Source organism: Ixodes scapularis, unplaced genomic scaffold (assembly GCF_016920785.2).
Source record: "Ixodes scapularis isolate PalLabHiFi unplaced genomic scaffold, ASM1692078v2 PGA_scaffold1__304_contigs__length_218370807, whole genome shotgun sequence".
NCBI classification, from domain to species: Eukaryota; Metazoa; Arthropoda; class Arachnida; order Ixodida; family Ixodidae; genus Ixodes; species Ixodes scapularis.
Window position 1 is genome coordinate 79,555,068 of NW_024609846.1, and position 17,163 is coordinate 79,572,230.

Sequence of the window (17,163 nt, forward strand, 5' to 3'; positions counted from 1 at the left end):
TGCGTTATTCGCTCTTCAGAGTTTAGCCTTATAGCAGAATATGTTTTAGGACAGTTTCCAGGTTTAGAGCATCGCAAAAAGTTGTTACGGGAATATGATGACGCAAGCAAGTATCTTTGCAATGAAAACACGTCGTCCCTTGCCAGGGATCAAACCCCGGAACTCTCGCACCGTCATCCAATGCTTTACATCTGTGCCTCATCAGAGCTGCGATGTATATACTCGTGATGTTACAAAAGGTTTGCTGTCCCAATGTGTCGGTAGGAGGTTACGTGATGTCACGTGACCATGTAATCACTAAAAGTTATGTGATATAATTTCACATGCTCTTGTGACGGGGCATCAATTCATGTGATGTCACGTGACACTAGTTTGTGTTCACATGATCACATGACCCATCTTCATTGATGGCGTAGTACAGTGGTCTCAAACTCATTTGAGTGTGGGGGCCAAATAGCCCACACCGTAAATGTCGAGGGCCAGCGTAAGACAGGGGAGGGGGGTCGGGTCAAAAGATTTTAAAGAGAAAGGACCTCGTGCTCTATGCTTTTTGTAAACCCTTAGTTTTGCCAGCTAAATCTTTTTTTAATTAATTTGTTTTTATGACTACTTTGGGATCTGACCTGATGTGATAACAAGAATTAAATCGCACCCCCAATGTGCTGGCATTTTGAATGGAACAAAAGAGCAAGTACACTGTCGTTCTCGTTGCTCAGTTCACGAAGGAATTAACCAAGCTCACCATGTCTCTAAAAGACTGTCAGTTAATTTGACAGTTGTTGCTTTCCTGATGATTTTTATTACAACACTCTGAACAAATACTTGTATTTTAGTGGTGATAATGTTTTGAAGTTAAGAATCCCGAGCTCGTAGCTTTATCTCTGGCAGTTGGCCATGCTGATTAAGAGTTCGCGTAGCCGAGATGTATCCTTCAACGAATAGCTCGCGCCTGCAGCCTATTAGCGGAATTGTTCTGCATCCCAGAAAGCTGGGAAGCAAAAAATAAAGCGAAACAAAGGGCAAATGAAAACAGATAAGTATAAAATATGTGAATATGTTGAAATACCAGATCTACTTTTCGAGCGAAAATGAATCGACAAGATGAGATTACTATGGCACATGCTATTTCTAGCGCTCGAGACATGGGAACCGGGACTCGTAGCTGGTTGCCTGCAGGCCGCACCCCAGCGGCCCGGGGGCCGCATGTTTCAGACAAGACCCCTGACGTAGGAGATCACAAGCCACCTTAGCTGAACAACCGTTCGTTTGAAAACACCAATAATGAAGACGATCAGAAACTTGAAAATGTCTCTGCCGTTAGTCGAGCGTTTGTACTACAAAGAGATCTGTAATGGCTTGTCGTAGGTCAGTCACAAAAATTTTAGCTTACCTTAAGGGGACACTGACACCCCCCAAAAATTTTTCCTCATTTTTTGCCAGGCGATTCATTATGGTGGTGTCGGAATACTACCCGATTAATATTTTGCTACGGAGTCACATATTTTTTTAATAAAGCAGAAAAACTCAACTGCTCGAAACTGAAACCGAAACCCACGCACCGCACGGAGATGTGGAGAGGAGAGAGTGCTTGGCGGAAGTTGCGTGGCTACACCCGACTGTGCATTTTTGTTTTTTTTTCTTTTGGGTGTCGCCGTGCGATTCCTTTGCAGTTATGTTTGTTCCGCTCGCTGTTCTGTACTTCAAGATTAGTTGTTTTGTACATTTAAGTGTTGGCAATTAGTAGTGAGTGCCCCTGGTGAATTTCCATGATCTCCTCCGAAAAGAATACTTTCAAGATGTTGCGTGAAGAGCTGCCTCACATCGGAAAATGGCATTGTGTGGCAGAGGTGTCAAAAATGGAATCCCATACCATTTAGTTCAATGTATCGTCCACCACATTTTTTTTTTTTTTTATTTCGGTGGTAATTGTAAAAAAAGAAAAAATGTAAACATCACATAATGTTTGAAAAGAAAAAAAAAATGGTACGCCCACACTAAGGATTGAACCCGTGCCCGCTGCATGTGAAGCGGACATCTTTCCTCTGAGCTACTGAAGGAACTCTTTCGTTCGTAGTAATGCATCCGGTCGACTGTATGTTGGAAAGTTTGCTGCCGATTTCCCTCCAGTACATGCACTCCCGGCTTGAAGTCGGGCAGCACCACGCATTGGCCACATTCGCACCAAGTAAAGAAACCATAGGCATGCGTATTTAGCACAATGTACGCACTTCATGCTTGACGTTTGAGCGAGCAATGTCTTCAGCCGCGAGAAGGGACGACGGCTCGGCGACGTCTTCGTGCAATCGTTTTGCTGGTCGGGCGTGTCGTACAGGATGAATATAAATTCTTTTGATCGGTCCAAAATTTCTTTTTTGAAGGAAGACAAAATTCGCCGGTACCGTGAACGACAGTTCTGAAGTAGAGGTCCCACGCCCGTCGTCCGCTGCAACCCATGAGTCCCACGAAACGCGAAACGATACCATGTTGAGAATTATGCAGTGAATGCACAGAATGTTTTTGGTTGCCTGTGCAACCTTTTTTTTTTTTTTTTCAATCAACGTATTTGCAGCTTTTTGGAAGCCACAAAAAATGGGTTGCATATTTTTTCTGTTTTTAGTATTGATTGTGTGCCTTCAGTGACCCACGACTTTGATTAAATTTGGTGGTCGTGTCGAAACCTTAGAAAACAGCCCGTGACCACCACGGAAAAGAGAGTGAGTGACACTCAAACTGGCCAGTTCTCGATCGGCGGTTTCCGGGCGGAAAGAAACCGAATTTCGAGCCGCAAATTCTATTCTGGATAGTTGGGCTCTCATATGTCACGTACAACTAAAAACCTCGGCGAGCATAAATACCCTGTCAGTGTCCCTTTAATACTTCGGATAAAGCCGTCTGACGCAAAATGCATCGTGTGTTTGTGTCGGCATCCTTAGGTTGCTTCAAAAGGGAAGTGGGCAGTACAGGCGAAATAAATCCATATAGACTCAAGCAGTTTGACACAAATACACTACGCATTCTGCATCAGTTGGCTGGGCAAAGTATCAAAGGAAGTTGTTGTTTTTTCTGAGTCTTTTCCTTTCCTTACCCCATTCTGAGCTTGTACTTCATGCGAAATCCAGTGGGCTTGTAACGACAGCTTAGTTGTGCCGCATTTCTTATAACTTTTCCCACACTGGGCAGTGTTCGATATGCTATCCCAGGCAATTAATTAACCCGCATGTTGCGGAAAGCTATTCACTGTGGTAGCAACCCAAAAAAAGTCTGAAATAGTATAATGGCAGTCAGCAGTGAACTGGGAACGAGATAGGATATGGCGTAAACATTTTATGAGATAAGCATGCACACAAAAAAAAGAAGACTCCTCCATTTCCGTTTACCTTGTGCTGAAATCGGCGGGAAAACCCGCAGAAATCGGAACAACTCGAGATTGCTGTTTCTGGCACACCAGTTCAAGGTCGGTCTCGCAGAACTGCCTACTTGTCAAAACTTGACAGACGTGCTAAAAGATTCTCGAATGAAGAAAAATCGGTTGCAAGTATTTTGTTAGCCTCTTTCAAGAGTCTGTTGAAGGGGCAGTAATGGATTAATAACTTTGTGGGTTTAGTTTTCTCGTGATACTTTTGTTTTATTTGTACTGGAGGTCTCGAAGGAAAGGTTGAAACAAAAAAATTTAGGGTGAAGGCAAGAGTGGCCTTGTAAGTCTATATCGGCTGATAATAAATTTGCTTCGGTTTCTAAGGTTACGAAATAATACAGGAATAAATTAACTTTCTTAGAGAGGAACTGTGGCACTGGTTCTGCAAATCATATCACTGAATATGGTGGTCATTGCTTCAAATCAAAAGTGTGCGTCATCGGTAAACGTGTGTTGGAGCAGATTGGCATTGTGCCCGGGAATCTGGGGTCTTGGTGTCAGGTGCCTCGACGCAATTAGAAGCACGATCGTGGTTGAGAAGGGACTCTGGATGGACCAGCTGATTTTGCTCCTTGCCGATTTTCGATTGACTGGGGCCCACGAGTCCCAGTGACATCTAGTATTTTTCTGTGTGACGGACTTTGTGTGACCCCATTCTTGCAACACGCTACTTCCGCATTGACGTCGAGCAGTACCACAGTTTTCCCCTTTACCAATTTGGGCAGCTCCAGGATACTCGAAATGCTCACAGCGTCTTTTACGAGACTGGGGCCATGGGGGCACTCTGTTGCACTGTCAAGAGTCCAGAGGGGAGTTTTAGTCACTCCACACTCGAAGCCCTCGATTCAGCAGATAGGTTTCCTGTATCTGCGCATCGGCAGAAATGCATATTAAAGGGTGGGACATGTTGCGCTTGTTTTCTTTTTGTCTGCACATTCGTGCGTCGCGCCGGTGCTGGAGTAGTCTCGGGCGACCCCCCTCCATTGTTGTCACCGGCCGATGCAACTCGAGGTTATCGCGCACACTCGTCCCGTACGTCACAACGGGCGAGATAGCAGGGCCGGCACCCTGTCCCAAGGCACGCGAGGTCGCTCTCTTGTCTGCCGAATTATCTGTCGCTCTTACTGTACCAAGAGAGTGGCATCGACGGCTGTGTTGCAGCCACGTTTCGGAATTCACTCGGAAGTCCAAAAATAGAACTGACTCGTCTCGTTCTTGCGACCCAAGACTCGGCCGCGTCCTAAACACACGTTTGGCTGTCCGATTTTTTAATAATATTGCGGGAGCATCGATTGGCAGCCCGATCGGTGCCGCATCGTGGAGTGCTGCGGCGACGTGAGAGGGAATGAGAGCGCGTGCACAAAGCGCATTCGTGCACTTTTCCCACTTCCTTGCTTTCCTGCTCACTTAATGTGTTGCTAGATACCTTTGAGGCCAAATAAAATAGATGCACGAGCGTTGTTCGCTAGGTTGTTCTGCTGGCTGCGCACAGCCCCTGTTCCTTACCTGTTTGTAGAGCTGTTCACCGCAGGAGCTGTGTGCAGTCAGCAGAAAATCCTGGCAGGTGATCCTCACATACAAATGCGATCTGCGCGTACGGCTTTATTTCTGCTCAGTTTGCCGCGCTGCTCTGTGATACAGCATTGAGCGGCCCGTCGGTTGGCACTCCCCCATGGTATTAAAAAAGATTGGGGAGCTGCTCAAGCTGCCTCTTGTAAACTTTCCTCCGAGCCTCCCGTTGTCTTCGAGTAAAAATATGACTACATTTGGAGAAAGTTTCAGCCCTATAGTGAACTTTCTTATAGTAGATATGGCAGATGTGCATCTCAGATTGTGATTGCCTTTAGCAGGAACATACAATTGCTGTTTCTGCAATTTGTATATATGATAGGGAAGAGGTACTATGGAAACCAGCCTACGGGTATCGTCTAGTCACAGGGGGTAGGCGAATGAGTTCCAGCGTCTGTCATCAAAATGCAGGGCACAACTTGTACGAGTGGTCAAAGCATGGAAGGTTATACGAAGGAACTAAGAGTCAAAAATGCTCGTATAATATATTGCTTTGTCCACCATTCCAATAACGACCAGTAGTTTTGGCTTCTGGTCTGTCTCTTCCTTGCCCATGTGCCAAATTAGTGTTGGAATGTAGAGCACCACGAACAAATGGGTAGTGAGAATGGAAAACTACATTTAGTATCAAAACAACCGTATCAGTTGGTAAGGTTTCAAGCCATGATTTGCCATTTCGGCAAATCATGATTTGGCCATGGTTTGCCATTTTGCCATGATTTACAATCATGATGTGCAAAAAGGCAAATCGTGATTTGGACTAGGTCATGATTTGCCATTTTGCCTAACTTCTGCATAGTTTGTTGATTTTGAAGACCATCTGGTTCTGGTGAAAAGCAAAATTTTAGGGAGACTAGAAAATAACCCATATGACCCTGTTGCATGCAGCCTATGGACCTTGATCATTTTTGATTCGACGAGGGAAATCCACATTAACTTCCAACTTATACTCCGCGACAACTTTTTTTGGCATTCCCAGGGAGAGGAGGAGAGCCCGCGCACAGCTTTATTCAGTGCTCAAATTGGGAGAGGGAACGCGTGCCCGTACCTTCCACTGCATTGTTAAAAAAGTTGTCGGGGTGTGTAGTAATGTCATTCCTCTATGTCACCATTTATAAACTAGGTGTAGACTCACCTTTTGCAGATAAGGAAGCCAACCCAATCTTTCAGGAGCGAAAAGAGAAGTTAATATTTTGAAATGTAAGCAAGCTGATGTGGCACTATCATAATGTTACACCGATTTAGGCGATGCCGATGCACTCTTTCTTCTGTGTCTGTCAGAAGCTACTCTAATTCGATCTATGCTTCCTCTTTTCCTTCCAGGAGACTCATCTCGAAGATTGACCAGTCAGAATTCGAAGGTTTCGAGTATGTCAACCCGCTGCTGATGTCATTGGAGGACTGTGTCTAGACGGCCTCCCCATCTTCCAATGCACCCCCTGTCGCCGCCCATAGCCGAGCTGGGACCAGCGTTGGGAGCAGGCGAGCCCTCAATGGCGCCTCTCCCTCCTGTAAATTGTTGTGGTCCACGGGGCACAGTATTTGCGCGAGTTATCTCAAACGACGAAGTGGACGTTTGGAGTTTTGGAGGTTGAGAGTTTTAATGTTTGTTAGCAGAAAGTGTAGCGTACGACAGTTGCTCAGGATAGGAACCCATCCATAGCAGTGTCTGCTCTTGGCGTTTGGAGGACAGCCAGAAGTTGCTTTTCGCCACGTTTTGAAGGTGCATACGATCGGCCGGTAGGATCCCGAGGGGGACCCTTCGTCCTCTGGTGCGCACATTCTTTTTTTTGTTGACGCCTTTGCTGCCAGCATTCCCTCATCGTAGGGTTGCCCCGCAAAGTATACACCTGCATTGCCTCAAGACCGTTCGCTTTTCCAATTGTATTGTTGTATCGGTGTACTATCGTCATAATTGCCTCGAAGGCCGGACCACAGCCTCTCGCCGTAGTTGTTACGGCCGGAGGAAGGTGTTACATCAAGTATGGTACTCTAAAAATATATATATATATATAACGTATATATTTACTCTGGGGTTGCCCAGCCCTGGTCCTCGTGTACATTCCAGCGCCGCCTTATACGTCAGACTCTGTGTACATTCCCCCCCCCCCCCCCCCCTTACCCTCGTGAAGAAAGTTGAAGCACTCCGTGACAGTGTTTGTTTCCTAATTTGTTTTGCATAAATTTCAGGTCTGCAATGAATTTCCTCTTTTTATTCATCAGCTGCATTGCTTAGCTACCTTTTGGAACTCGTTAAAAAGCAAAGCGCCTACTTGCTGTTTTTGCATGCATGCCAAAACAATTCTGTCCCCTTTCTCGCAAGTGCTATCTGAGACACGCTTCTAAGGGACCCTAAACTCGTTTTGCACGCCGGGGTGGCGGCTGGGTTGTCATCTTTTTTTTTTGCTTTTTTTTTATCTGGCTGCCTGTTGGTATTACGTTACAGGGCGTCCTTTGATAAGCTGTTTGTGACAGGAAGAGCGGGCAGTATCTGAAGAGCAGGCAGATTGAGGTCAACAAGGGTAGTTCTCTCGGTAGACGAGATAACCCCGTCCCAAGCGCGCGGTTGCTTTCTCTTGGAAACGGAATGTCAACGCGGTTCTCCCGTTTCAATGTTTCGTCAAGCTTTGATGGCAAGGCCGGGCAGAAGCCATCTTGGATTTCTTTACCCCGCTCGTCCTCTAATCGATCTGCAGCCTAGAAAGTTTCTCTAGCAAAAAGGGGAGGGTTAGCTGCCCCCAGGATAATCCGTCAACACAGAACACTGCATTTACATCCCGCCCGAATCTTTTAGAGCATTTTGAATATTTACCTTTCGTCTAGGACGTAGAACCGTCTGCGTGTTTTTACGTAGCAAAAAGTTAGGCGTACCTCGTGAACATAGTTTCAAATCCGAAAGGACAGTCCGGTCGCTTCCTCAGACATCACAACTTCACAGCAGACAAGTCGAGCAACATCGCACCGTTTAGCTTAGGAGCGACACCAAAGGCCTCACCGGTGATGGATTGTAGCCTCATCATTCTAACGTCGTGTAGGCCTAGCCTATGGGTCTCAGGTCGCCTGACTGTTTCTGGGTCGCATGTAGAGGAAACACCTCGAGTGTTCGGAGAGTGTTTGTTTTGTTTGCCCCGAGAGTTCCAGTTGTCAGTCGTGCTTCAGCTGCTGGTAAGTTCAAAATGTGGAGGTTGGACATGTCTTGACCGCAAAGTATTTATGAGTGTTTATGATCCCCTTTATTCCTTTTTTTAGCGGTTGCTGTCTTTCTCCTTGGCTGTTAGCCTTGAAACTGAGCCAAAATTATTCAGTCAGCCCCGTTATCTCCGAAGGTATACAGCATGGGGCTGTCGTAAACAGATGAGAGCACATCATCTGCTGTCCATTTTAACTTTTGTATGTGCTTCAGATTACTGCTACAGTTGGGGTTCATTGTGTTAATTAAATTGTCTCCGTTTATTTTGGTTTTATTTTAGTTGCATTGTTCGGAGGACACTGCCAGTTTGCAGTATGGGATCATGAGCACAGTGGCCTTTTCTTTCCCTTTCTCTCTATTTTATTTTTATTTTTTGGAGGGCTGTGCTTTTTCTTCAAAGTGTGCATATCAAGTACATTTCAACTATATGCATTATTTTATATGCCAGTGTTTTATGGAGATTGTTTACCACAGTGTTGCTTAACAAATTGATGGTGATCTTCAAGGAAGTTGTACAAGAGTTGTTGGTGACTTGCACATTTACTGCGCTAGCTCTTACTAATTCCATAGCTGTACTCCTTAGAAAATAAAGTATTGTACAGAGATACACAGCACCTGTTTTTGCATTTCATTCCTTTTTGACTGGTTTTTAATTTGACCGAACCTGAGCGCACTGAACATAGTAACTTAGTAAAACTTTCTCGAATTTCGCTTTATTTTAAAAGTTATCGGCGAATTAAAATTACAAAAACAAGGAAAAAGGAACCTCGTTCATGACGTCCCTGGTCCTAGCTTGGGTGGCCGCGAACTAGAGGAGGGATAGTGAGCTCGGCGAGCACTCGCGGCTGCCGCACTCCGTGTCGACGGCTTGATTGAGAGGGCGCTACTAAAGTATGTGCTGGATGAAGCGGGTGACCAGGGCTGGCTGCATTGCATTTGCTGCGTGACTAGACACTAATTCGGCATGACACTTCGCGCTGTGCGATGTAGTCAGACCGCAAGCCAAACCTGCTCGCCGAAAGCCTTCGGAACGCTTGGAACCAGTCGGATCCTTCAACACGTACGACCGCAGCGCCGCCGCGTACATCCGGGGCCTTTCCGCGTCAGTGCCTGACCCCACTATCACCATCTGTGGGCAACGCTGCAGAAAATCGTAGCGCGATAGGTTAAGAAACCGAATTTTGCGGTCGATTTAAAAAGGCTGACCGCAATTTGGGACACCCGGTAGTATGCAGCGCCTTTTCCACCGCTTGGTGGCGGGTATGTCGACTGGTCATTTCTTGTTTCCGTACTTTATAAACGGCGCTTGGTTCTTTTCTGTTCTAAAATACTGAACAAAAATTACTTTCATAAATAATTGAAACAGCTCGCGCCACTTCGACTAAAAAGAAGGTTTAGCGGCTCTGACCAGTAGAAAGGCCAGGACCTAAAACGTCACGATGTCGTCACATATTGCGCGCGTTGGTATCACGGGGCGTCCCCGTAGGTGGAGGAGGCTTCCGCGTCGCCTGGTTAAAATATGACGCACTGATATTTAGTTACTCCTTGCCCGAACCACAAGAGATGTGGAAACGGCAAAAAAGGTAGACGCTTAAACATGATTGCAGGGCAGTTTTTCTTCAATTTTTCAGACCTCGCAGCCCTCGCGCGTTTTATTTATATATTAGAGAGTTTCAGTAGATCGTTTTTTCGCCCCGATAACGATACGACGCATGTCCAAGGCCGCCGGAGGGGAGAGGAGGTATCGTTATCGATGCGGTTCGGCTTTTACTTACGGAAACGACACGACTGCGATAGCCTTACTGCGTCAGTTGAAATTTCCATATGTCGCAATGGTGTTGACTGCCCTTTCTTAGCGACGAAAACGAAAGAATTTGATGAACTTACATGGTCTCTAAAACTTAGGCCATAATCTTGTATCGTCGATTCGTTCGCTGTCCGATTCCATTCCATAAATAAAATACAAGAGCTATGTTAAAATATACATATCAGATGATTAAATGAAAGCCCCAAATATTGAAAATACCTAAAGAAAACACGATTTCAACGCGGAACGTAAAACAACTCGAAAACAAAGCTCCGGTGGTGGCCGGTGCAGCACACAGCGCGAAGCAACGGCGAGAAACTGAAGGTCGGCTATGGCGGCAGGGTCACGTGACGTCAAGATGGCGGCGCCAACACGCGGCCCTGACGTTTACAAAACAAGCCCACGTTTCCCACCATTCGACGCCGTGTGGATGTGATTTGCGAGTGCAATGTGCGTGAAGCCGTATGTGCCTCTAGAGCAGCGTTTTACTTTACTCTGACGACTGTATTTGTAACTTCCGGCACTCGCATCCCAGAAACGAGCTTTGTCCAACGTCCAGGGGCGACGGAAAAGAGAGGGGGGGCTCGTCCAGTGGCGTCACAAGGGGGGGGGGGGGGGGGGGGGGGGCGGCGGACCGCCCCGGGTGCAGCGCTCAGGAAGGGGAGGGGGGTGGGGGGGGGGGGGGGAGTGTCGTGGCTGGCTGCCGCCCCTGGTGCCGGCGTGCCGCTGACCCTCGTGACGTCATTGGGCCCGCCTTTATTTTTATTGTTAGACGGTTTACACAATACCGCGCAACAGCTCCTCATCACTGATCAGTGGTCTGACTCATTATCAAACGTGAGGAGCCTCGTAGGGGATTGTCTTGCATGCTGTAGACGCAGACACAACAGACTGCCCATCTGTCTAGGGTCGAACTCTGGCGTTCTCGTGGAAGGCAGACGCTTATACGGTTTCGGTTGAACGTGCAAAAGGGTTCGGATCGCATGAGAATGCGACAGGACTGCAAAGGAAAAACCGAGATGCCAAGAAGCAGTTTCGAGAAAAGAAGAAAGAGTCCCGACTGTGCGACTCGTAATGTGGAAAAAAAACTCCAAAAGCAGCTATAGAGTGTGTCATAACTCCACCGTTTTTTTCATTGTCTCCGATTTGCTTGAAATTTTGCTAAACTAACCAACAAACATTGCTCAAATAATGTCCCGAATACTAGGTCAAAATATTGTTTTTTCGCGAAGTTATTGAATTTACAGTTTTGGTCTTCACCATGGTTTTCAAACTGAAAGTCTCTACTGGCAACAACGAAAAAATGACGTCAGTGGAAGGCAGGGGTTAACTTTTTAGACTACAGAAGTTGTTCCCAACGGATTTGAAGCAGTTTCTTGGTGTCAAATGAGTGCTTTGGAAGCTCGCTCCCGTATCTGCGCTCCAGCACGGAACAAATGATTGGCATGTTCTATTTTTTAGACTGCTTGCCCGACTGACAAGCCTGCCTTCCACTGACGTCACGGCACTGAAAAGTGCGCGAATATTTGAATATTGGTTTTTGCACCATTTTTATTTGCCGATTTCACAATACCTATTATGAATTTCGCGATGCTAAATAGGATATTGGAAAGGCTAAAGGCCGGGGAGTCAGAAAATATAGTTAGTTGAGGTAGCTCAAAAAAATCTGTGGAGTAAAGGCCGGGGAGTCAGAAAATATAGTTAGTTGAGGTAGTTGAAAAAAATTTGTGGAGTACCCCCCACAGATTTTTTTGAGCGACCTCAACTAACTATATTTTCTGACTCCCCGGCCTTTAGCCTTTCTAGTATGCTCTTTAATACCGCGAAATTCATAATAGGTATTGTGAAATCGGCAAATGAAAATGATGCAAAAACCAACATTCAAATATACGCGCACTTTTCAGTGCCGTGACGTCAGTGGCAGGCAGGCTTGCCAGTCGAGCAAGCAGTCTAAAATTCTTAGAATATGCCAATCATTTGTTCCGTGCTGGAGTGCGGGTACTAGAGCAAGCTTCCAAAGCATTGATTTGACACCATGAAACTGCTTCGAATCAGTTGGGTACAAATTCTACAGTCCAAAGAGTGAATCCCTGCCTTCCACCGACGTCACTTTTTCATTGCTGCCAGTAGAGACTTTCATTTTGAAAAACACGGTAAGGATCAAAACTGTAAATTCAATAACTTCGCGAAAAAAAAATATTTCGACATAATATTTGGGATACTATTTTAGCAATGTTTGTCGATTAGTTTAGAAAAATTTCAAGCAAATCGGAGGCAATAAAAAAACCTGTGGAGTATCCCTTTAAACAATATTTTAACGGCGTTTTTTTTACAACGTTTTTTTTACAGCGATTTCTTTTTATTTTTTGTTGAAGTTTGTGATGATATTATTATTATACTTATATTAGAAGTACCATTAATAAAACCGGTTAGCTTTCCTTGACGAGTGTGGTTACTATAAACCTTTGCTGCAATCTGCTACATGCAAACCCGTGGCGTGGGGTTACGATCAGGACAACGTGACCCTGCAAAGTCACCGTAAAAATAACCGTTACTTCTGTAGTAAGCAGAAATCCAATTATCTAATGATTCTAATCGAATGCTACCTTTCTTTGCGCGCGAGCATTGGCCGCTTCCCGTCAAAGGTAAAGGGCGAAAACCAGGAACCCTTTTCAGTCTGCCGTCGCACGAACGCCGTTGCATACCTTTTGTCAACCAAGCTTTCTTTTTTTTTTTTTTTCTTCTTTTTTTATGCAAAAGCATTAACTGTTTAAAGGGCAACTCCGGCCAAAAGTCAAAATGAAATAAATTACTGGTATCGCTGTAGTGACACAAAACACGACCCCAGCCAAAATATTACGTCCGTAGGACGCCGTATTCTCAACTAGTGCCGATAACAAAAATGCGACCCGCCGCGAGCCGCTGCTCCTTAGCGGGCGGCCAGCGGGTTGCCGATCGCTAAAGCAACATTGGGCCGTGACGTTCGTATCGTTCTCTTTTTTTCCTCCGGTCCGGGCGTTGCGCGGAGTGCGCTTCTTTGAGCCGCTACCACCGCTACTTCGGCTTGTGATTGGCGTGTTTAGCAGTTGCTTTTATCTGTAGCCCGTGTAGCTTCGGTATAGCCTTTTGTTTATTGTCTTGTGAGGACTTTAAGACTCGTTTTAGCGAGCAACTCGGTGCGCCCAAGACTGCCCAGCTGTTCCTCGAAAGATGCCGAGTGCAACTTGTAGCAATGTGGGCTGCTCAAACAACCCGCTGCGTAACACGGAGGTGCTTTTTCACAAGTGTCCGACGGACCGGAAATTGAAGAAGGTGTGGGTGAACGCTGTTCGACGAGTTGACTTTGGACTTCGGCTTTTACGCGCCCGATGAAAAAAAGAACGAGAAAACAGTCGTGTACAGCCCAGCACACGTGTGTTCGGGCGCCGCGGCCCGCGCCGGAGAGCCTCAAACCTTCGTGTCTGGGACTGACCAGCAGCGCGAAAGCGAGAAGGCCCCCAGTACTGTACGTCACTGCCAGCGCGGCGTAAAGCAAAGCCGCTCCATCCACGGAGCCCAGATGACAATTTAGGCCTAGCGACGAGTACGGAAGACCACACGCACGGCGACAGCCGCCGAGTACGGCACCGAACGAGTTCACTTGTTTTCCAGTCGCCAGCTTTTGGGTATACAAGCGACGAGTACGGCATAGCGCACGCACGGCGGTGGCCGCCGAGTACGGCACCGTACGAGTTCACGGGTTTTTTAGTCGCTATCTTTTGGGTATACACACTAACTCTTGCTACATATGCTCGATAACTGCCACGTATACAGAATCAAAACAAAATCAGCTTACCTCCTATCTTTAGACGGCTAGCGTAACAGAGGTAGGTGGCGCTCGGCCCGCGTACTCGTTGAACGAGAACGATCCTGACGTCACGTTCACATAGCGGCTGATTTTCAGTGCTGCCGGGGCCTCGAGCGGCTAGTTTCGGTTTTGTTGGCCGCGCCACAAACAAACCTTTTAGGCGTCGATATCTTTAAAACTACGCACAGTAACGAGAAAAAACTTACACCTTGCAATTCAGGGACGCTGACTGCACTAAAAGCAGTCATAATCCCAAAATCGAAAGTATGGACCGGAGTTGCCCTTTAATGAAGCGAGCTGACGTCATCAGTTTGAAGTGCGAAAACGGCATCTAGTTTCCTTCGGTTCCATTGACTGGCGCGCGTCGACGGGGCTCCCATTGGCCGTTGCGCTCGTCAGTTTCCACGACCGCTCACCTCATGGCGCTGCGTGTCCATCAGCGCGCTAGGGAGGCTACAGCGCGCTGTTAACACGGAGGGTCCAAGGTCGCCAGAGGAGCACGCGCGCTGGCCGGCGACGAAAAGTACGCAGCAGATGAAAAAGTGAGCGGACGAGCGGCTTGCATGTTTTCGCATTCACAGGTGTACCTCGATCTCTCTTTTTCTTTTTTTATTGGTTGAAGTAAATAACCTTAACATTGTGATAGCAAGGGGGTTTCCTCCGCGTGGCGTGTCGTCTGGGCTGCTGCCTCGTTGAAGGAAAACCCTTATGAGTAATTGTCCTCGGATGTAACATCTTAATGCTTTTTTTTATTATTTTATTTGAAGGAACCGCTGGCTAGGCAAGAAGTCCTTTCAGGGTTTTGGTCGGGCGAGGGGTGTTTTCTGCCTGTTCACGAAGCCTTCCGCCGTTTTAGAGCGCAGCTCTTAGGCGCCCGTTTCCGTGTTTCATGGCGTTGGCGTAAGCGCGCTAAATTTAGCGGGAAAATTGACGCCATGCGACCTCAACACCATTCAGTTTCCCTGCTTAATTTAGCAGGGAAAATGACGTCATATGACTTAATGTCTCGTCACCATGAACAAATTTAGTTTCTCCGCTAGATTTAGCGGAAAAATTGACGTCACGTGACCTCAACACCAATAGGCCATATGCAAAATCCTTACCAGCTATCATCATCATGTCATTAGGAGCCGCCATATTGGGGGGTTTATCACATCTTCCAGTTGTGGACGAGGCGCATCTACATTTATCTTGGTTTCCATAATATTAGGGCAGTTTATTTGTACACTCAACTGCTTGCTGGTTAGTTTCGGTTCAAAGAAGAAAAGAAAGACGGCCGCAAAATTCTGGAAAAGGAATTGTCAGCAATGAAGTCGTAACAGTCTTCACTCAAGCAGTGAACTGGGCCATCCAGGTCAATGAACGGTATTTCTTGAAGACGTCTGTGAAGGGTTCGTACTGAACCAGCATCAGGTGATCATACTTTAGTTCTATGACTTCCATTTTGCCGGCACTATTGTGAAACGGGCGAAACCATCGGTACGAGAACCCCCCAATATGAAGGAAATCTGATACTTCGTCATGAATACACTAGATGGCGCTTCTTTTTGCATATGGTCTATTCAATTCCCTGCTAAATTTAGCGGGGAAACTGTATTGGTGTGTGGGTCTGTGACGTCAATTTTCCTGCTAAATCTAGCGAAGAAACTGAATTTGTTCATATGTAACGTGACACTAAATCTTGTGACGTCATTTTCCCTGCAAAATTTAGTGGGGAAACTGAATTGGGGTTGAGGTCTTGTGGCGTCCGCTCGTGGCGTCCGCTACGGTTATTCCTGACACACCCAAAAAACTTTTTTTTTTTTTGCTAGGATTCAATTTGGTGTCAGGAGACTAAACTATTAATATTTTGCTACAGAGTCACGTATATTTTAACAAAGACAAGAAAAGCAACTGCTCGGCACCAAAACCGAAACCTGCGCACGGAGATCGGAGAAATAGAGTGAGTGAGTGTCGGAAATAACGTGACTACACCCGACCGCGCTTTTTTTTTTTTCGTTGCTTATGTGTGTGTGCGTGTGTGTGTGTGTGTGTGTGTGTGTGTGTGTGTGTGTGTGTGTGTGTGTGTGTGTGTGTGTGTGTGTGTGTTTGTGTGTGTGTGCCGTGCGATTGCTTTGCAGTTATGTAAGTTTGTTCCGCTCGCTGTTAGTTAGAAATGAGTAGTGAGTACTGAGTACCTGTGGTGAATGCCCGCAGTGTTGGGTAAAGTGCATCTAAAAAGTACTTCAAGTACAAAGTAGATGAGACGTGATGTACTTTAAGTAAAGCATTAAGTACACTGGGTGCAATGGTACTTGAAGTAAAGTACTATTAATACAATGTACTTTCAAAGTACCAGTATTTTAACACAATCTTTCATGGTGCCCTTTCATTCCCCTATACAATGATTTTTTAACTGGTATGCATTGCCCAGGGATAATCAGGGGTGAATGGCCCATTTTCAAAAACAGTGGCGAATATTTGATAAAGTCAAGTGGCCACAGAGTAGTTACTTTCAGGAATGGTACTAAATTCGGAAGTCCGTCTTCTGAATTTGGCGCCGCTTGCACTGCATTGTTGGACTCAAGGGGGCTAAATGTACAAGGAGAGAGCATGAAGTCAGCCCCGTACACTGTTAGCAAGTCCCGTGTATTTGGCGAATATTTGGGGTGAAAAACACGCCATTTACACAAATTACCATAAATTTACACGATGAGTAACGGATAATTCGTTCAGAAATCATGCGAGGTTGTAAAAAACGTGTTTTGGTTCGGTCGTACACGCATAACCGTGTAGCCGACCTCGAAAACACGCATCGCCCCCGGCGACGACCGCGGCATTGCCGGCTATCGAAGCACCGGAATGCTTGGGGACACACTTAGAAAGGACCGTCGAGACAAATGCCGCGGAAAGAAACATGTCTCGGAGACAGATATGCACCAAAAGCAATTGCGCCATGTCGCAGGACGTTTTCGAAACCCACGCTTACCGGGCTCGCCGCCATCTTCTGGTCGATGGCAATGCGGCTTGCTTCATGTCGCCCATGTTTGTATTTAGTTTAGGGGTCCTGATAACAGTTTCTTAGACACCACAAATAAAGTTATGGGTCTAATTATTCGTTCCAAACAGTTAAAATGGATATAAAAAGCGTGTCCTCGATGTGAACACGTGACATTGCAGTTGGTTTCGTTTTTGCTTCAACCTTCAACTGCAAGCGATCTGGCGATCTGGCCATGGCGCAAGCGCAACGCCGATGTACGCTGGAAGCAAGCGCCGGTTGGCTTTCGTTGTTTTTGGTTTGACCGGAGAAAATCTGGCAAGTACGCATGGCGCCGCTACTGTTTTGGTTTGACGGG

The 17,163-nt window shown here is 46.3% G+C and overlaps 1 protein-coding gene across 1 annotated transcript in view; it reads left to right on the forward strand.

Moving 5' to 3' along the window:
- Nucleotides 1–8,785, forward strand: part of LOC8042180 (atypical protein kinase C) — a 56,214-nt gene extending 47,429 nt beyond the window's left edge. The window contains exon 18 of the mRNA XM_029983194.4: nucleotides 6,308–8,785. Within this exon, the coding sequence (XP_029839054.1) occupies nucleotides 6,308–6,395 (88 nt within the window). The 3' untranslated portion in view covers nucleotides 6,396–8,785. The remainder of the gene's footprint in view (nucleotides 1–6,307) is intronic.
- Nucleotides 8,786–17,163: the final 8,378 nt, after the last annotated feature.